This window comes from Armigeres subalbatus, chromosome 1, assembly GCF_024139115.2.
Source record: "Armigeres subalbatus isolate Guangzhou_Male chromosome 1, GZ_Asu_2, whole genome shotgun sequence".
Lineage (NCBI taxonomy): Eukaryota > Metazoa > Arthropoda > Insecta > Diptera > Culicidae > Armigeres > Armigeres subalbatus.
Window position 1 is genome coordinate 259,572,080 of NC_085139.1, and position 22,157 is coordinate 259,594,236.

General features: G+C 45.6%; 1 protein-coding gene across 1 annotated transcript; it reads left to right on the forward strand.

Moving 5' to 3' along the window:
• The first annotated feature begins 16,902 nt into the window (after positions 1-16,902).
• Positions 16,903-19,319, forward strand: LOC134213225 (sodium channel protein Nach). Its single transcript, XM_062691982.1, has 3 exons — positions 16,903-17,712; positions 18,056-18,559; positions 18,623-19,319. Exons 1-3 carry the CDS (start codon positions 16,973-16,975, stop codon positions 19,254-19,256), a joined length of 1,878 nt encoding a protein of 625 aa, XP_062547966.1. The 5' UTR covers positions 16,903-16,972; the 3' UTR covers positions 19,257-19,319.
• The last annotated feature ends 2,838 nt before the right edge of the window (positions 19,320-22,157 follow it).

Below are 22,157 nucleotides of genomic sequence, written 5' to 3' on the forward strand. Positions count from 1 at the left end.
TCACCGTCACATCGAGAGTTTCCCTTCTGAAGAAACTTTGTAGCCTGAACATGCTCGAAGGAGGCGACCTGGAACGCCATATGTCTAACGTAGAAGAGCTCTTCGAGAGGTTGCAGAACGCCGGTCAAGCCCTTGAAGAGTCCCTGAAGATAGCGATGATCCTGCGAAGTTTGCCGGATTCATAAAGCGGACTCGTTACCGCGTTGGAGAGTCAAAGCTCCTGGACGAGTACGAGCAGCGTAAGGGTCGTTCCGGTGGATCATCGAGTGACAACAAGGTCATGAAAGCGGGTGTAAAACCGAGTGCCACCGCTGTGTCGGAGAAGACTTGCTTTTTCTGCAAAAAGAAAGGGCACTTACGACGGAACTGCCGATTGTTCCAGGCGAATCAGAAGCAGGGCAGTGGTGAAGGCCAGAAGAGGGAATCCCCGAAAGCAAAGCCGGTAAGCAGTGCCATGCTGTTTATGGTCGGATCGAACCACCGAAGCAAGTGGATTATTGACAGCGGCGCAAGCAGTCATATGACCAGCGATAGGCGTTTTTTTTGCAACGTTGGACGAGTCAAGCGCTCCTGACGTGTTCCTAGCAGACGGGATTGCTGTGAAGTCGGCTGGTTGCGACGAAGGCAAGGTGTACGGTGTTGATGGGCATGCTGGTACCATGGAGATCACGCTGACTGATGTTCTCTATGTGCTGTCGTTGAATTGTGGATTGCTGTCTGTAACGAAATTGGCCTCCAAGGGATTAACGGTGGTTTGCAAGGACAACTGCTGTGACATCTGCGATGGTGACGGTAAGGTGGTCGCTAAGGGAGTCCGTTCGGGAAGCTTGTACCAGCTGAAGATCGTTGAGACGGGTTTGCACGCTGGAACTAAAGGTAAGCACCACAATGATATTTGCCAACATCGATGGCATCGCCGATTCGGTCATAGAGACCCTTCGGTGGTGGATAAAATCGCCAAAGATAAGCTTGCGGTAGGGTTTGAGGTTAAGGATTGTGGTATTCGACTTGCGTGCGAAGCGTGCATGGAGGGCAAGCTGTCACGTACACCGATCCCGAAGAAAGCCGAGTGGAAGTCGACACAGATTATGGATTTGGTGCATACAGACTTGTGTGGACCTATGGAAACGTCAACACCGAGTGGAAACAGGTTCCTCATGACATTTATTGACGACTATAGTCGATATTGCATCGTGTACTTGCTATCAAAGAAATCTGAGGCCACTGATAAGATTGTGGAGTATGTAGGGGAATTATGGGTAAAACCGACACTGCGGGTAAAACCGACACCACTTCAAATCTCTGATTTCAAGTGATTATCGGACAGAATTTCAACACACTTTGAATAAACGTTTGATTTCTTGTATTTCTAGTCATTTTGTAACTGGCGGAGACGTGTAAGAGTCATAATAAACAAACAATTAGCATTGATCACCATTGAGGACATGAGTTATGTAAAATTTTGGAATCGGTGTATAAGCTTTTTCGACAATAATTTGTTGATTTTCAGTATTTAATCCATCTCTGATCCATAATTGAACATCATTTTATGTATGTTGAGGAAAAATAGTTAACTTTTCTTATTATAAACATCCGCATGTATCTCATCATTATTATGTTATTAGTAGGGGTAAATTCGACACCTGCTATCGAATCACGAAATACCTCTGTTTTATTAGACTCATCATTCGCATAATATAATTCAATAATTGAAAAACGAGGCGCCGGGGAATATAAGTTAATCATAGACTGATGACATACCATATCATTATTTTGCGTGACAATAGGTCTACGGGGTAATATTGAGTCATCAAAGAAAACCTGCAGGTCGAATAACAATGACGCTCAAAGAAGAACCGTAATTTTAGGCTTACTTTGCTTTTAGATATATTCAATCCGTTCTCTAGTATTGTTCTTTCGTGATCCATTTTCACCCATGTAAACATGTAGCTTGTCACCTACGGGACTAGTTATTTTCATTTCTTGTCATAACTGCACCATACGCATTTAATTTAAATCGCCGTTATAAACAACTTTTTAAAATAAGTGAAATTTAAATGTAGGTCAATATTTACAGTATTTAGTAAATTTGTTACTAACATTCTTATACTCTATATATTTTTCACCCGAGCCACTAAAGAAACTAAATAAAATATGATATGTGGTGATGATTTTAAATATATAAAATATTGTTCAACCATCGTTTATGAGTGACCCCTAAACATGAATTACATACACAAATATCAAAATGAATGTTGTTGAACATTTTCAACTATGTTGTAACATCATTTAGAATTGTTCTGATGTTCGATTCCATAACGACTTGATGTGTCGGTTTCAGTACTGAGATTTTCATTTTCATTGAGAGAGGTCACGCGATATTTATATTTTATTCTTTCCCGCTTTCATAGAAAACATAAACAATGAAAGGAATTCTGTCAAATTTTCACGGATTTTTGTTTCATGAAAGCGCAACAAACTATTGCAAACAAGCTGTTTCTTCTTCAATAATGTTACTTCTAACTCGAAAATCAAAAACAATACAATCATATTATCGACTAGTCATCGTTATTTGCACAAATCTTTTAAAACTATTTGGAAATTTAGATTTCAAAACAAAGCAACATTCCCGTCATGGCTGCTTGTAATGTGACAGGTGACCGGCAGACGGCTACATTTTCATTTGGTCTCTTGAAAATGAAAATGCAACTGTTTTCGCTTTCACATGACAGTCACGAAAACTACCAGTACTGGTCGGTTTTACCCTCATGTGGTGTCGACCTTACCCGCACCCCAGCTGTTTGGGCTGGAAGATGGACTGTTCGCGTTTTCATCATAAATCAAATTCTATCAAAAAATATTGTCCTGAGACCTCATGGACTGATGCATGAAGAGCCAAAGTATGCTTGTATGAAATTTCTAGACCGGAATATTGCTTCATAGATTGGGGAACTGTAAAGTTGCTTAAGGTGTCGGTTTTACCCACTTTTCCCCTACGTTACGTAGAGAATCTGTTGGGAAGGAAGCCACGCGTAATTCGATCCGACGGTGGCGGGTAGTATGCGAACGAAAAGCTGCAAAGTTTCTATGCGAAGGAAGGAACTCGCGCGCAGTTCACTACCGCGTATACCCGTATACTGCCAAACGGGTTGTCCGTTTTCTAAAAAGGTAACGTTTCCGGACGCTGATTGGGCCGGCGATGCCGGCGACGCGGAGTTCTGTGACCGGTTTCGTGATATTTTATTATGGAGGAGCTGTAGCATGGACTAGCAGGCGTCAAGATTGCATCAGCCTGTCGACAATGGAAGCCGAGTATGTGGCGCTTGGCGAAACATACCAAGAAGTTCTGTGGATACGGCGTTTGTTGGCAGACCTAGGCGAGAAACATGCAGAACCCACCGTCGTCTTCGAGGATAATCAGGGATGCTTGAATTTCGTGACATCTGAACGAACCAGTAAGAGGAGCAAACACATTGAGACGAAGCAGTGTTTTGTACCGGACCTCTGGGGCTAGGAGAAGTCTGAGGGCTTACCGTCGAGGAGGAGTGATGAAGTTGAGCGCCGGCGACTCTAACGTTATCCACGACAGCGCGCCTCTTTAATGCGTGCCTCTCTAGTGCACATCTTGCGTGCACCTCTTTTATTATATAGAGCTTGCTGACGTTTAGTCATCTTTCTTTTGCACACGCACAGAAATAATGAGTTTTGTTTTCATCGGGAAACGCTTCGGAAGCGTTTCCCGATGAAAACAAAACCCATTTTTTCTGTGCGCGTGCAAGAGAAAGATGACTAAACGTCAGCAAGCTCTATACCTTTAGTATAAGGCTTGCTGACGTTAAACATCTTTCTCTTGCACGCGCACGGAGGGGATATGATTTGTTTTCATCGGAAACACTTCCGAAGCGTTTCCCGATAAAAACAAATCCTTTCCATGCTGTGCGCGTACAAGAGAAAGATGATCAAACGTCAGCAAGCTCTATTGTTTTCGAGTTGACGTTTTGTTCAAATAAAGTTGTAACTCGTGACCGCGTGTGCTTTTTTATTCACGAGATATATTCCCGAAGTTTATGGCCACTATCTTTCGCCAACTACGTTGTTCCGTTGCGTCGGAGTGTTCCCCAGTCCCACAAACGCATCATGTCCATACTAGACCTGTGCGCTGTTGACTTGTATCGGCGGCGGTGGCGTCACGGCGGTGCGCCGTTGACTTTTATCGGCGGCGACGGCGTGAATCGGCGTGGATGAAAATATTAATTTGACGAGGATTTTTGGATTCACGCTGTTTTGATTCACATGGTAGGAATCGCCCTATAAAAATCGCCCTACTTCAGTAGATTAAAATTGCAATATTCTACGGCTGCCGATCATCAAACAGCACATTCAAAATAGTCAATTGCCGGCGACACTATTTTGTTATTCTCTGATTTTTATGAATTAAATTTTAACAATAAATCCTGCTTCACTTTTCGTGACCCTGAGCAGTGTTGAGCATGAGATTTCGGTGTCATAGAACTATTTTTTTTCAAAAGTTATTTCCAATTCAGGATTTTAATAGTAGAGTAGAGTGGAGTAGTTGTTTTACTTCTCAATATATCAATTTACAGAAAAAAAAAATCGAACTATTATTATTATTATTATTGTCTTTATTTTATAGGCTTTCAGCCCTAGGCTGGCTCACCACTAGAAATCGAACTACTATTTTTTGAGTTACATATACAATTGGGCAATGTTTGAGTAACTGCACATTTATTTTTTAAAGAAAATTTGCTGTGCTGCTTCGTTCACCTTTTGTGACTCCTGGATCCTGGAAGGACATCTACTTCTTCTTCTTTTTCTTTTTCTTCTTCCTTTTCTTCTTATTCTTCTTCTCCTTCTTCTTCATCTTCTTCTTCTTCTTCTTCTTCTTATTCTTCTTCTCCTTCTTCTTCATCTTCTTCTTCTTCTTCTTCTTCTTCTTCTTCTTCTTGGCATTGCATCCTCACACTGGGACAGAGCCGCCTCGAAGCTTAGTTTTCATTAAGCACTTCCACAGTTATTAACTGTGAGGTTTCTAGGCCAAGTTACCATTTTTTGTATTCGTATATCATGAGGCTAACACGATGATACTTTTATGCCCATGAAGTCGAGACAATTTCCAATCCGAAAATTGCCTAGACCGGCACCGGGAATCGAACCCAGCCACCCTCAGCATGGTCTTGCTTTGTAGCCACGCGTCTTAACGCACGGATAAGGAGGGCCCCTACATAAATTTAGTAGATGAAAAATTAAAAATGATTTGTTCTAAATACCTACTCGTAATGTTTGTACTGAGCACAATACCTGAGATCAGATGAAAGGCGGCAAGAATAAAAACTTTTGCCTATATTTTTCAATGGTGAACCCAAACTTTTGGCCGGTAGTGTACGTACAATTTCTGATAAATTTACATATCAAACTGTTCCATGGGGTAATACGGCATTACCTGCAATTCCTCTCAAACACAAAACAACCCTACCGATAACGCTATTAATAAAATTGCTCTGCATCTTTGACACATGAAAAAAATCAGAAACAAATCAAAACTATGCGACGGAAGAAAAACGAACCAAATCAAAATGTGTGAAAAACTTCCCGCTTGATAACTGTTATTGAAAACTGAATGAAGTAATAAACTTAATAAACTGCACTTACACAGAAATAAAGCGGTCATTAAAACTCGTGCGTGTGTGCTGATCCTCCGTCATTTACATAAATCCGAACAGCTCCCCATTTGATACCACCATAATCGCGGTTTACCGGTCATGCCATTCCATGCAGCCACCCACCAAGGGAAACATACGTTCGATGAAAAAATAAATCCAGTCGTACCCCATCGTGGATAACGGGGGAGGGAAAAGATTTGCATCTAATTGCATTTTGATGACCGTGGGCAGTGTGTTCCATGCTGGCCATGACACACAGCCGGACAGTATGTACCCATGCATAGATACCGCGGCTGACTGACAGTCATCGACGTAGATTTAGATAATCAACATCAGTTTCTGATAATGGAAATCGTCACGTACATGTACAGCTTTTTATCCTATTATGTTTGTTATTCAGTTGGACACCTTTAAGGATTGAACAAACCCTCTTCGCTACATTCGTTTGATTAATTAAAAGGAAGCAATTTATATTGAGCCAAGCAGATGTGTGCCTTGAAGGAAATATTATTAATGAGGATTCACAATATGCAAACTGAGTGGTGAATCACCTTTTAAAATGAATTCCATGTTCAACAACCACGATTACAACTTAATTAAGAGTACACCCACCCAGTATGAATTAATAGTAACGGACACGCACGAATTCCACTCCTGTTATGAACTGCACCGATGGTGCAGTTGACCCGAAATCACATCTCAAGAAGCAATGCATCCGCTAGCCTTCCTTAAACTTCTTCGGGCCAGTCTGCTGGTCCAACTCCGGGAAACGTTCACCCAGTCCACCCTGCACGGTGTGCGCTTCATCGCCGAACGGGGACGCCCATTCTGGGAAAAGTTCTGCTGGTTCTGCATGGTTTCCATCGGTACGGTCACCACGCTGGTCATCATCTTTAATCTGTGGCAACGGTTTCAGACAAAGCCCACCATCACCGGACCAGATACCGGCTCCCGAAGCAATTGGACAACCTTCCCGACGGTGTTGATCTGTCCGCTGAATGTGTTTGATAGTTCCAGAGGGCAGAGGGTGGTGGAAATGATTGATTCGGCGGCGAACTACACCGAATTGGAACCGCTTGTGGAAACGTTGATGGGCATTTCTTACCGGCACATGGTGACAGCGACAGATCTGGGTGCACTGGGACCAATGTTGAGAAATGTTCGCCACTATATTTTCTACGTGGCAGTCAAGTGCGGCAACGTGGTCAAAAACTGCTGGTTTCGTGGAAAAGAACTGGATTGTTGCAGTCAATTTATGCCGGTGTTTACGGAATTCGGTTTCTGCTATGGGTTTAACGCAAAATTCTATGACACACCAACGCAATGGTAAGTATTAATAGGCACATAGTTTTACATATGAAGTAGGGTTGGGGATCATAACCATTTTTTGTGATTATTGAACAAAGAACAATGTTTTATACTCTAATCCAGTAACACGTGGTTCGGCAGTTTTTTTTCTTTTTTTTAAACTTTATTAATGTATTTTGGTTTGGTAGTTATCAAACTACCATACTTCATGCGCCATAGACTCCTCGAGTAGAGACTGGCCCTAACCACTTAACCTCTAACCCGCACCCAACCTAAATTTCCTCTGGAACCACCTTACGACATTACTTCAGGGAGGACAGGTTGTACTTAAGGAGTCTAGAAAGATATAGATACTTTTGAGCAGTATGTAGCGGTGTAAATCTGATCATATTATCGGGATCACTTCAGTGCAGCTAATAATATGACGTCTGAGGGGTGAAATAAATAGCAGGCCACTGACGGATCAAGTGGGGTACCTGGGCGCTGGGCACCCCCGCAGTATAGCGTTCCCTCACCACGTTATTGCGGAGCCTTGGCGTGGCGGACCTATTTTCTCGCGCGACTCGTGGGACCAAAATGTCGACCAAACCAAAAAAACAAATTTGAGTGGAGAAGGAGAAGCATCTGACGAAAGGGTGGATCCCTTCGCTAGACGAAGTGGCCTTAACAAGTCGCCCCACCGATCGCCAGGGGCAGGCGATATAGAAGAGCGTGGCAGGTCGGAGGAGCCGCCCATTGAGATCAAGACAGACGGAGACAAGGAGAGTGGAGGCCAGAAAAAGGAGATGATTACATACGTAACGGACGTAATCATGTCCTTTCTGGACAACGACGGAAAGTACAGCAAGGAAGAGAAGTCCGTGCTGACCCTCTGCAACATAGTTGTAGAGGCAAAGCAGGAGTGGAAGTCCTTGCTGCAGGCAATTAAGGAGGCGGAACGAAAGATCCGCCAACTTACCGAGGAGAATGAGTTGGCGGTGAGCCAAGCGGTGGAGGCCATGAAGGAAGGTAGTCGAAGATTCGAGTCCTTACGGAAGAAAAGCAGCTGGAAGAAAACCGCAGACGCATGGCTGTTACTGGAGCAACTCGAAAGCTTAGTACGGTCAGTATGGCAACCGACCTGAAGGGAGCTAGTGCCAAGCCGATATTGCACGTGAAGAAGGCTACTAAGATCCGTCGAGAAGGTTGAGCAGGTTGCTGGCCCTAAGGAACTACGGAAACCTGTTCCTCCTTCTACGAGGACTACCGAAGTTCGCCGGGAGGAAGGCCTGCCCTGGAGGGAAATTGTGAATCCCAAAATGGCGAAGAAGGAGTGAAAAGCGGTAGAGGAGGCGAAGGCGCCATTGGCCAAGAAGGGGAATGGCCGTAGAGGAAAGGGGACACCTTCCAATGGTCATGGCAGGAAGGACAGAGGCGAAGCAATTATCGTCAAGGCTGATGGTAAGAGCTATGCTGACGTTCTGAAGGCTTTGCGGGGCGATAAAAAGCTCACTGGCCTTGGGGATGATGTCAACTGCATCCGCACAACGCAGAAGGGCGAGATAATCATCGTCCTGAAGCGGGATGCTGCGCGGAAGAGTCCCGCGTATAAAAAGTTGGCAGAAGAGGTGCTGGGTGATGCGGTTCAGGTGAGAGCCCTATGTCCAGTAGAGGTAATCCAATGCCGAGGCCTGGACGAAATTACCGAAGCCAATGAGCTGGTAGCTGCACTGAGAGATTAAATTCCAGGATACAGCGATTCGGTTGCAGAAAGGTTATGCTGGAACGCAGGTTGCCTCATTTCAGGTACCCGTGGCTGACGCCAAGAAGGTACTGGACAAGGCCAAGCTGAAGGTGGGTTGGTTGGTATGTTCGGCGATCGCAACCAACAACCTCAGGCTTGCTTCAAGTGCTTCGATTACGGACATAAGTCATATGACTGCAAAGGTCCTGATCGGAGTCGGCTTTGCCATAGGTGTGGAGCTGAAGGTCACAAGGCTCACACCTGCCGACCGCACCGAGGTGTTTGATCTGTGGTCCTGGCACAGACAACAAACACCCATCCGGTGGGCAGGCCTGTCCGGCCTCCAGACGGGCTCGGTCATGTAAGTAGCTCAGCTAAATCTCAACCACTGCGAGGCAGCACAACCGCTTCTACAACATTCAATACACAAGAATAAGACTGATGTTGCCTTGCTGACCGACCCATACCGCATTCCTGCTAAACATAGCAGGTGGGTTGCGGATAAATCCGGAAGTCCAGAATAGTGACCATTTGGACTTGCGGGAGGTACCCCATCCAGGAGATAGTGTCATCTCCTGGTGATGAGGGTTTTGTCATAGCAAAGGTAAACGGAGTTTACTTTTGTAGCTGCTTCTGTCCTCCAAGATGGAGCATAGAGCAGTATACAAGGTGTTAGATAATCTTGCAGCGAGACTAACTGGTCTTAAACCATTAGTTGTAGCAGGTGACTTCAACGCGTGGGCAGTGGATTGGGCCTCTCCGTTCACTAACGCTAGAGGTCATATCCTGCTAGAGTCTCTAGCGGTACTGAACGTACCGAATGGCGAGTCATGCATCGATGTGGTCTTCTGCAGCGCGGGTTGGACGGTGGAGTCTAAATGGAGGGTTCACGAAAGGGTATACTGCTAGTGACCATCAGGGAATACGTTTTATGGTCAGCTATACCCCCAACAGAACCACAAGGCGGGTCAGTAAGGCTGATCTAGGATGGCATACCTCGCAGTTCGACCCAGAACTGCTGGAAGAATCACTACGGTGGGAAAATCGGACTCTAGGCCTTAGTGGTGATGAGTTATCCGATGTCCTAATCCTAAGACGAGCATGTGACGTGACAATGCCCAGGAGGACCATCCCAACCGGCAACCGCAAACCGGTGCACTGGGGGACGAGCACGATAGCTGATCTTCGTAGAACCTGTCTTAGAGCTAAAAGAAGGTTGCGACGTGCTAGAACCAAAGCGGACAGGCTAGAAAGACGCCGGGTGTTCCAAACAGCGAGCAGAGCTCTGAACTACAAAATCAAATGTAGTAAGAAAGCATGCTTTGAAGAGCTGTGTAGGATGGCCAATAATCCATGGGGGGATGCATACCGGATAGTGATGACTAGGACCAAAAGCATACCTCCTGAGAAATCCCCGGAGATGTTAGCCAGGATCGTTGAAGGTTTGTTCCCGAAGCATGACTCATCGGACCAATTATCCTACTCGACACAACTGGTAAGTTGTTAGAGAGGGTGATCCTGAATAGATTGACGGACTACATATACGGAGTGTGCTGGTGGCTTATCAATTCGTAAAGGCCGTTCTACCATCGAAGCAATTCGGTCGGTAACGGAAACGGCTAAGATAGCGCGTGGTTTGAATAGGAGACGTATTAGGTACTGTGCATTGATTACATTAGATGTAAAGAATGCATTTAATAACGCTAGCTGGGAAGCTAGCTGATTCCCTGCATCGCTTGAGAGTCCCGGATTATCTGTGCAAGATTCTGAAAAGTTATTTTCAGAACAGGATATTGTTAATCAACACCGACGCTGGTCAGCAGTCGATTGAAGTGTCAGCAGGATCGATCCTCGATCGATCCTCGGACCGGTTCTGTGGAATATCATGTATGACGGAGTATTACGCTTAAATCTCCCGGCTGGTATGAAACTGATGTCCTTATAGCTCGTTTGCAACCGTTCGCCAGACCGTTGACTTACGTTGGCGATGACTATTTCATTTCGGGCCAGTTATCGTCAGAGTAGGAAGAGCCAAGTAAAACGTTGGGTGGCAGTATTCACATGTCTAACTGTTCGTTCTGAACATATTGAGCTACTGCACAGCCTTTCAACAGAGCCATGCATCATGACGATGCGAAGATATGTCGCACGTCGGGGCCCTCCACGTGAAGTCTACAGCGACAATGGTACGTGTTTTCAAGGTACAAGCAAAGAGTTGGTGTTACAACGAAGCATCTTCAAGGCCTTAATGAAAACGTTCACCAATACACAAACCAAGTGGAATTTCATACCACCAGGGGCACTATCGGTGTAGTAGCGGATTCTCATCGAAAACCAGACGATGAGACACTAGAAACAATTTTTGTAGAAGCGGAGTTCATCATGAATTCTAGACTAACCAACATACCACTAGAGTCGGCCGATCAAGATTCACTTACACCGAATCATTTCCTATTGGGTAATTCTATTGGATTGAAAATTCTTCCCTCCGAACCACTGCTTCGACGCGGAGCACTATTAATTTATTTATTTATTTAATTCATCTATGTCAGCGATTCTCAGCCTGGGATACCTTTGCTAACCCCAGGGGGTACCTCGGACAAAAAGACGTAATGGCAAATGTATTAGAATTCCAATAAAATAATAAAATAATTCCAATAATTTGATAATTGTATATATGTTCATTTCAAAACTGTGTATTGTACATAATATGCAAGGTGATCAGTAAATCAAAGCCTACCAAATCCTGCTCACCACAACCAGCACAGTGTATGAAGGGCTGTTGGACAAAAGATCAGAAAAAAACTTGATCGAAACAAAATATTGAATAATATAATAAGAATATGATTCTGAACTTAAATCTTGAATTTAAAGATTCAAAATTTGAGAGGCATCAACGTTTTTTTTCATGCGCAACGCGAGACGAAAGTCTCCTTCCATGCAGGTCGTAAGCCTCCTTCCATATAAGTCGTAAGCCTCCTTTCGAGTCAAGAGTTTCGGAAACCTCCTTTCAAGAGGCTCGAACGCCTCGTTTCGAAAGGCTTGGAAGCCTTCTTTCAAGAGGCTCGGAAGCCTCCTTTCAAGAGGCTCGGAAGCCTCCTTTCGAAAGACTCGGAAGAAGCCTCCTTTCAAGAGGCTCGGAAGAAGCCTCCTTTCAAGAGGCTCGGAAGAAGTCTCCTTTCAAGAGGCCCGGAAAAAACCTCCTATTGAAAGGCTCGGAAGAAGCCTCCTTTCAAGAGGCTCGGAAGAAGCCTCCTTTCAAGAGGCTCGAAAGAAGCCTCTTTTCAAGAGGTTCGGAAGCCTCCTTTCAAAAGGCTCGAAAGCCTCCTTTTAAAAGGCTCGGACACCTCCATTCAAGAGGCTCGGAAGCCTCCTTTCAAGAGGCTCGGAAGTCTCCTTTCAAGAAGCTCGGAAGCCTCCTTTCAAAAGGCTCGGAAGCCTTCTTTCAAGAGGCTCGGAAGCCTCCTTTCAAGAGGCTCGGAATCCTCCTTTCACCTCCTCCTCCTCCTCCTCTTATTGGCATTACATCCCCACACTGGGACAGAGCCGCCTCGCAGCTTAGTGTTCATTAAGCACTTCCACAGTTATTAACTGCGAGGTTTCTAAGCCAAGTAACCATTTTTGCATTCGTATATCATGAGGCTAACACGATGATACTTTTATGCCCTGGGAAGTCGAGACAATTTCCAATCCGAAAATTGCCTAGACCGGCACCGGGAATCGAACCCAGCCACCCTCAGCATGGTCTTGCTTTGTAGCCGTGCGTCTTACCGCACGGCTAAGGAGGGTCCTCCTTTCAATAGACTCGGAAACCTCCTTTCAAGAGGCTCGGAAACCTCCTTTCAAGAGGCTTGGAAACCTCCTTTCACGAGGCTCGGAAACTTCTTATCAAGAGGCTAGGAAACCTCCTATCAAGAGGCTCGGAAGCCACCTTTCAAGAGGCTCGGAATCCTCCTTTCAAGAGGCTCGGAATCCTCCTTGCAAGAGGCTCGGAATCCTCCTTGCAAGAGGCTCGGAAGCCTCCTTTCAAGAGGCTCGGAAGCCTCCTTTCAAGAGGCTCGGAAGCCTCCTTTCAAGAGGCTCGGAAGCCTCCTTTCAAGAGGCTCGGAAGCCTCCTTTCAAGAGGCTCGGAAGCCTCCTTTCAAGAGGCTCAGGCCTCCTTTCAAGAGGCTCAGAAGCCTCCTTTCAAGAGGCTCAGAAGCCTCCTTCAAGAGGCTCAGAAGCCTCCTTTCAAGAGGCTCGGAAGCCTCCTTCAAGAGGCTCGGAAGCCTCCTTTCAAGAGGCCTCAGAAACCTCCTTTCAAGAGGCTCAGAAGCCTCCTTTCAAGAGGCTCAGGCCTCCTTTCAAGAGGCTCAGAAGCCTCCTTTCAAGAGGCTTGGAAGCCTCCTTTCAAGAGGCCTGGAAGCCTCCTTTCAAGAGGCCTCAGAGTCTCCTTTCAAGAGGCTCAGAAGTCTCCTTTCAAGAGGCTCAGAAGCCTCCTTTCAAGAGGCTCAGAAGCCTCCTTTCAATAGGCTCAGAAGCCTCCTTTAAGAGGCCTCAGAAGCCTCTTTCAAGATGCTCGGAAGCCTTCTTTCAAGAGGCTCGGAATCCTCCTTTCAAGAGGCCCCGGAGGCCTCGTTTCAAGAGGCTCCGGAAGCCTCCTTCAAGAGGCTCGGAAGCCTCCTTTCAAGAGGCTCAGAAGCCTCTTTCAAGAGGCCTCAAGCCTCCTTTCAAGAGGCTCGGAAGCTTCCTTTCAAGAGGCCTCAAGCCTCCTTTAAAGAGGCCTCAGAAGCCTCCTTTAAAGAGGCTCGGAAGCCTCCTTTAAAGAGGCCTCAAGCCTCCTTTAAAGAGGCTCAAGCCTCCTTTCAAGAGGCCTGGAAGCCTCCTTTCAAGAGGCCTCAGAAGCCTCCGTTCAAGAGGCTCGAAGCCTCCGTTCAAGAGGCCTCGGAAGCCTCCTTCAAGAGGCCTGGAAGGCTCCTTTCAAGAGGCTCGGAAGCCTCCTTCCAAGAGGCCTCGAAGCCTCCTTCAAGAGGCCTCAAGCCTCCTTTCAAGAGGCTCGGAAGCCTCCTTTCAAGAGGCTCGGAAGCCTCCTTTCTAGAGGCTCGGAAGCCTCCTTTCAAGAGGCTTGGAAACCTCCTTTCACGAGGCTCGGAAACTTCCTCTCAAGAGGCTCGGAAACCTCCTATCAAGAGGCTCGGAAGCCTCCTTTCAAGAGGCTCGGAATCCTCCTTTCAAGAGGTTCGGAATCCTCCTTGCAAGAGGCTCGGAAGCCTCCTTTCAAGAGGCTCGGAAGCCTCCTTTAAGAGGCTCGGAAGTCTCCTTTCAAGAGGCTCGGAATCCTCCTTTCAAGAGGCTCGGAAGCCTCCTTTCAAGAGGCTCGGAAGCCTCCTTTCAAGAGGCTCGGAAGCTTCCTTTCAAGAGGCTCGGAAGCCTCCTTTAAAGAGGCTCGGAAGCCTCCTTTCAAGAGGCTCGGAAGCCTCCTTTCAAGAGGCTCGGAAGCCTCCGTTCAAGAGGCTCGGAAGCCTCCGTTCAAGAGGCTCGGAAAGCTCCTTTCAAGAGGCTCGGAAGCTTCCTTTCAAGAGGCTTGGAAGCCTCCTATCAAGAGGCTCGGAATCCTCCTTTCAAGAGGCTCGGAAACCTCTTTTCAATAGGCCCGGAAACCTTCTTTCAAGAGGCTCGGAAACCTCCTTTCAAGAGGCTCGGAAGCCTCTTTTCAAGAGGCTTGGAAGTCTCTTTTCAAGAGGCTCGAAAGGCTCCTTTCAAGAGGCTCGAAAGGCCCCTTTCAAGAGCCTCGAAAGGCTTCTTTCAAGACATTTGGAATCCTCCTTTCAAGAGGCTCGGAAGCCTCCTTTCAAGAGGCTCGGCAGCCTTCAATCAAAAGGCTCGGAAGCCTCCTTTCAATAGGCTCGGAAGCCTCCTATCAAGAGGCTCGGAATCCTCCTTTCAAGAGGCTCGGAAACCTCCTTTCAATAGGCTCGGAAACCTCCTTTCAAGAGGCTCGGAAGCCTCCTTTCAAGAGGCTCGGAAGCATCCAACAGTTCTGTTGTACTATACACTGACAAAAATCCAATCATATTCATTATGTGTGGCACACATACATTTTGACTATAGCATTTCCCACATAACGGCTATGTGAATTCGCATAGCATATTTGTGGAAACACACATAACCGTTATTAACTAATAACCTTTATGTGGATTCTCCTATAACGGGTGGTTATTAACACACACATAAAATTTATTTGTAAATTTCTTTAGGTTTTTGCCAATAAAAATATGTGGATATTTATTAGTGTAGGAAGTTTGATGTATAAACTTAATTTGAAATGGAAAGTTTCACGGAATAATGAAAATTTCTGATAACTTTTCGAAGAGGCATATTTCCCGTTAGTTTTCAGGTCCATTTTCCATATATCTTCTGAGTTACGCTTATTTTCATTTATAATCAAAAATAGGGGTTGAAGGTCGGGGATTTAGTTCTATTGTTTGGTAACACATCGAGAAATCAGTGGATCCGGAAACGAATTGAACGAACTATACCAGGACGGGACGGTAGAGTACGCCATACATTAGTACCAACAGCTTCAGGACTTCTATGGCGACAGGCAGTAACGTTGGCAGTTCTCAACGTGTTGGAGGATGGTAAACCTGCACCTGGGGCTCCAGATGGTATGGACCCATACCTTGGTATACGGGAGGGGGGATGTCACGACGAAAACCCCCGTTGCGAATCAACTGTGACCGGTCAGCGCAAGGATCAACAGTGGGGCCGCTTGTCGGGAGGCTTGGATGTAGAGGATAGAATGGATAGGGTAGATGTAGATACGCATTGCTGTTTAACCTTCTTTGATTACCTATAATCGAATGTATACAATGATACAGCATTATCAGTGCGGACTAAAGAATATCTTAAAGCTAGCATCTTTTCTAAATTAACTAAAATTACTTAACTATTCTTATATAAGTTGAGTAAAATCATTAAATTGTATCCTACGGGCATTGAAGGTCTCCTACTATTGAAATCAGTTCAGGATTCCAAATATAAAAGTGGAAAAGGGTGAGATTCTTAAAACCACATTTGAAGTCTTAAATCTGAATTATGCTTCACTTTAAGGTTACTACATAGCTATAACGAGACCAGAGAGGCTCGTAACTGTTACTTCAGTGTTAACCAGCGAAGGTAGTCCAGGTTGAGAACCCCTGCTGTAGGACAAATTGTCTTATTAAATTCTATTTTTCACTTCATTTTATTTCTTCACGGTTTCGACGGTTTATATAATAAACTATCCTTCTTCGTTGCAATTCACCAAGTGACGGCTGCACAAAAGCTCCTCCCTCTAGTATGAGTATAGCGCTATTTTTGGGGACTAAGTGATTGACTAGTAGTGGAATTGAGCTAATTTTGTAGCCACGCTGGCTATTTTGATTGATTGATATATTTTTCGAGCGTTTTCAACCTGCCGAATACGAATAAGTTGGTTTATTGTTGAATGTATGCTTAATAGGCTCTCGACTGTTTGAATCTTACTAATACATTTTTTTTGGCTTTCAGTCTTTACTGGCATTTTAATAACATAACATAACATAACATAACGACATATTTCTTCTACGCCCGACGTTTGGAATAAACCATTGAAACGTCGGGCGTAGAAGAAATATGTCATTTTAATAGCCAGTAAAGACTGAAAGCCAAAAAAAATGTATTAGTTGAGTGTTTGCTATGTTTTTAATATTTGCTTAACAGGTTTTTTCCTAATTCTAACACTTGATACAAACTGAACATTACAATCGACAATTGGAGAGATGATCTCATTTGATTCACTCGCATACATATGTATGTCGAAGAGCAGTTCAAATAAATGTAGTTGGTGGTCGTTCACTTACTGCTCGTCTTATGCACATCTATTCCGAGAATCAAGTTCTAATCCGTAACGCCCTACGACACTTGAGCCCACCAAATAAACGAATGAATGAATAATACTGAACTGCCCAACATGTATTATAACCTTATTACGGACTTACATTCCACCCATGTGCCCGTGGTAGACAAAACAGATTTGAGCATTTGATAAGATTGTTACGTTTGAAATCAGTGCGCATAACCCGAAAATTATATATCCCGCGCGGTGTCGATTTCACCGTGTCTCATAATCACGGTCAGTCACGCGAACACGACCAACAGTGTCCAACGTCCCCAATTGGAGGAACACATGTTCCACTCAGAGTAGTTTCAAGTGGTGTCCTCATAAAGTAATGAGTTTTAAACAATGTAAACCTGCGAAATGAATTCCTTGAATATGGGAGCTGCCGTACAAAACGGAAAGAAATTAAATAACAAGAAACGCGCCCAACCTAAGAAAACCAAGGCAAAGAAATCGAAGAACAAGGACCAATACAGCACCGCTCGATTATTCAAGGGCAGTCTATTGTATCAGACAAAGGAGTTTTTTGAAAATTCCACCCTCCATGGAGTGCGGTACATCGCCGAAGAGGGACGACCCTTCTTCGAACGGTTCATGTGGTTCAGCTTCGTGGCCACCGGAGCCGTCGCGGCCATTGTGATCATTTTCAGTCTGTGGGAAAAGTTTCAAACCAATCCCACCATAACCGGACTGGATACGGACTTCCACAACCAGGAAGTTATCTTCCCTACGGTGATGGTCTGCCCTGAGAAGCCGTACAACCAAGAGATAGTGCACGATGTGGCTCACGTAACGCTGAGCAACTACGATCCCGGCTCGGAACAGTACGAACCGTTTCTGCAGATGCTGACGCAGCTGTCGTACGGTGTGATGAACGAAATGGTGACGCTCAGTGAGAACGTGTCGGACAAGAAGTCTATGCAGAATCGCGATTTGCGGAACCTGGTTTTCAAGCTGGCGATTGGATGTGGGGAAACGTTCAAAGGCTGCTGGTACAAGGACGAACCGATCGATTGCTGTGCGTACTTCAAACAGGTGTACTCGGAGCATGGGTTTTGTTACTCGTTCAACGCACGATATGTTTCGCTACCGGCAGTTGAGTGAGTTTTGTGTGGGTAGAAGGTGGGGATATACGTATATACGGGTTTGGAAGGAAGAAATGCTTTGGTGCGTAAACCCCACATTTTCGCTTTATGCAGTAAATGTATGTTGTTTGAATTTTTCCGCAGTCATCATAAAAATTGGCATTTGTGTGGAAACAAAATAAGAACGATCAGTGTACTGAAATTCAACTAAAACTGGCTAATGCATTTAAAACTGTCAGACCAAATTTGAGCATGATAGGAGAGCCCTGTGTCCATTTCCCCCAAAAATGTCATCTTTTTTATTCATCAATTATTCGTCCAAATATTGCAATATTTTCTACACATTTCTCGTCGTCAGGGAACGCACAACCGAAGTTAATCTACTGTACGAAACGGACAAAAAATGGGGCCTCACATTTGCGCCCCTGCTCCGGTCGCACATCTTCGTGCACTCGTACAACGAAATCTCCGGCTGGGACTTCCGACCGCACGTCCAGTGGGAGACCAACTTTGCCATCGACTTTCTGATATCAATGAAGGAAACCTACACCACGGAGGATGCTCGGCAGTTGTCCACCGGCCAGCGGAAGTGTATCTTTCCGGACGAGGTCAGACTGAAGTACTACCGCGACGATTACACCTTCTCGGGGTGCATGAAGGAGTGCCGGATGCAGAAGTGCCTCCAGTACTGCAAGTGCATCCCTCCGTTCTATGCGCCACCGGTTTCGCTGCCATTCTGCACCGTCAAACAGCTGGCCTGCCTGGCCAAGTACACGGACAACATAACCAGCATTAGCGATTGCCAGAACTGCGAGTTGGGCTGCCACAATACGGTTTACGACATCGAGAAGTACTCCAAATCGTGAGTTTCTCTTTTATGAGGTTTTAGGTTTCTTCATATATGACAATGTCTTTTTCTTCGCAGCATGATCACAGACGTCAGCAAGGAGCCGGTGGTGACGATCGAGTACCTCACATGGCCGATCATTCGCTACAAACGCGAAGTATTGTTCGGTTGGGTTGACCTGTTGGTATCGTTCGGTGGCATTGCAGGTCTATTCCTGGGCTTCAGCCTCCTGTCAGGGGTCGAGATCGTATACTTCTTCACGATGCGTGCCTGCTGCATGCTGTACAAAAACCGCGACGAGCTTATCGCAATTGAGCAGGAGAAACTGAAGCGACCCCAACATCGGTACGACCTTGGACTCAGGCCGGACTTCAGAAATCGAGTACATGAAATTAGTGATTCGACCCTGCCGGCATCGACGGCTGTACAGACAGAAAATCTAACCAAACGGTCGTTCAAAAGTAAGCAGGTAATAACGATTGGGCTAATCGAGCAGGAATTCAACGCTGTCAAGGTGCCGAACGGCAAAGGACTGGTATTGGTGGGACCGACCAATCGGTACATTTCCCGATACGAACGGATTAAGAACATGGCAAGGACGGACCAATTCAGGCCGATTCTGGTGGCGCCGTACAGCGAGAAAATCAAACCCCTCGATAGGAATGTGATAGGCGACACGGACGGACTGTTCTACAAGGGATATTTACCGTGAAGCAACATGTTGAGTTGATACAACTTCTATGTTGAAAAAAAGTAATTGATAAAAACGTTGATAATAAACTTTTTAATCATGATCAAAATCACACCAAGAATACGATAAGTATTGTATTACCGTACTTAATTTTTACCGACAAAAGACTTATATCATACGGACTTAGTAGTATCTTCTTGTTCTTCTTTTCGTCATCATCTTCTTATTTTTGTTGATCCTTGCTAGAAATCACAAGTTGGCCCTCAAATGATTGTTAAAAATGAATGTAAAAAATCGACAAAAGCAACATGTCGAATTTGCTTTTATTTTTATTGCTGAAATGTGGAATTTGAAATGATAATTAATTAGAATAAACCTAGCAGCCATCCCCACTGAGGAAACAGTTGAACACCATCTGCACTGACACACTCTAATCAGTTCCCGACGAATGAATGGGCTGCAAAGAATCCATTACAATGAAAGCGATCATAAATTATTCAACATCATCACGTCAAAAGCCATGTCGCCGGAGGGGGGCTCCAACGCTTTCCCCCTTCATCGTCACTCAAAAGTATTCCCTCCTACTACATAGGAGGCTCCTAGTCAATGGATGCGAACTAGTGGAGAGGACCGACAAAAACGTAAAAGTTCTGCAATTCTATTCCTACATTGTCGGCCTCAGAATGGGAGATAAGTCGGACAAAGCTAAATTGCCGTGCATTTAACACCTGTGTGACGGGAGGGGGGTAGAGCGTGGACTGTATGCGAATAAGGGTGCCAATTTATTCATTCGACTTAATTATAATTCTTGGCTTCCTTCCTATACATCCTTTTGATTGAAGGGGATGTTCTAATTTGCATCCCAAATGAATATTGGATGAAGAGATGAACATGGACAGATTCTAAATAGTTTTATGGGATTTTTGCCGAAGCTAATTGGATACAAATTGGCTTGTGCTTATTTGTTTATTAATATATTCGGTTGCCATTTATCGAGGTAAGTTGAAGGAATGTCTCCAAGAAGAACAGATTTGTCAGTCGTCATCAGCCAGCCGTGTCGGTGAGCCGAGTTCCCCAAAACGCCACCGTGCCGACTGTGCTCCGACGACGACGACTGACGAGGAACTTGGCGACGCGGTGCCTACGCCTGCCCCAGCCTTGACGAGGCCCCTTTCCGTCCTCGGGCTCGGAACCCGCCCGGTTGACCGACGCCGCGAAAGCGACGCTACCATGTTGTTCTTCGCGCGGCCACTTGTTCGATAAAAAGATCGAGTTCGACCACAGGGCATGACCACCGGTATGACCCATGAAGCCGACTCCGATCCCTTGGACCACCTCTTATTTGCGCCTGAACTAGCCATTCCTCGAGTCCACGCGCCACCTTCTGTGTATTTCAGAGACGTTTTGGACGATAGCGAAAACGCATTGTGCGAAAACGCGGGCACACGAACAACACGTGTTCCGCCGTTTCCTCTAAACCTGCGTGTGGGAGATATGATGAGCATGTAATCATTGCTTTGGATTAGTAGAACACATTTGCTTATTATTAATAACAGTGTAACACAGAGGTTTTATAAGAAGGTAGGAAGAAGATTTGGTTTTTACAAATGTATATTCATCTTGGCAGGATGCCCTGAAACTGAACGAAAGAAGATAAAAAGATGAGAATTGACAAGAAGGGGTATGCGATTAGGATGTGATTGTGTATGCCAGAAAGAGAAACCATCTATCCGATGAATGCGCGTTGATGATGAAAGGCATTATGATCGTCATTCATTGTCCGTTTCTTAGAGCGAAAACACGTAGATTTGGTGTCTGCGTCCTACGCGAGTGGATTCCGCTGATGGTTTTGATCGGCTACGACACTGCACACACCGGACACTTCGGCTAGGTCGAGTGTCCGAACCGGTGTTGGTACTGTCTGAAGCAACCATGGCCTGTAAGGACCTGGGTCAGGTGGAAAGCGATTTTCCGATGGCGCCTCTTGACCCACGTACCTATCTCCGGTATCAATCCATATGTCCATCTACCCTTAGCGGAACTGTCCCACGCACGCTGGCATTTGACCATTGAGGCCAACCTAGCAGTCCTACGGATGCCTCTCGTGCCGCGCATTTCGAAGCACTCTATGTCTTCACCAATAACGATGTCAATAGGCATCATACCGGTGATGACGCAAAGTGAATTGTGCGACACGGTACGGTACGCGCTCGCAACTCTTAGGCACATGAGCCTATACGTACTTTCTAACTTCGTTCTGTAGCAGTTAATACGCAGGGCCGTGCCCCAAATTGGCCCCCCATACCGCAGTATGGACAGAGCAACGCTAGCCAGAAGCTTGCTGGCATAAACCGCAGAGCTATTGGACATCATCCGGGACAATGCCACTATAGCTGTGGAGGCACGCTTGCAGGCGTAATTGACGTGGCTACCAAAGGTGAGCTTATCGTAGATCATTACCCCCAAGAGTTTGATGGAGCGTTCAGAGGTGACCGTGCAGTTGCCTGCTCCGACTTTCGGTTGTTAACAACAACCACCTCAGTCTTGTGGTGAGACAGTTCTAACTTCCTGGAACTCATCCACTCCTCCACAATTGCGATCGAGTGGGCTGCAGTAAACTCCACCTCTTCGATCGATTCGCCGTAGACCTCCAGCGTAATATCGTCAGCGAAGCCGGGAACTTCAACCTCAAGACACCGTCGTACATGACGTTCCATAACACCGGACCCAGTATGGAATCTTGCGGAACCCCTGAGGTTATGTCAACGCACTTCCGACCCGCCTCCGTGTCGTATACCAGTACTCGATTCTTAGGCTGACCATACGTACCGTATTTAACGTTTTTTAGACTTTATTGTGCTGTCCCGTCGTAATCTGAAAAATCCTCAATTTGTCCCGTTTTTTCATTAATTCTTCCCAAGA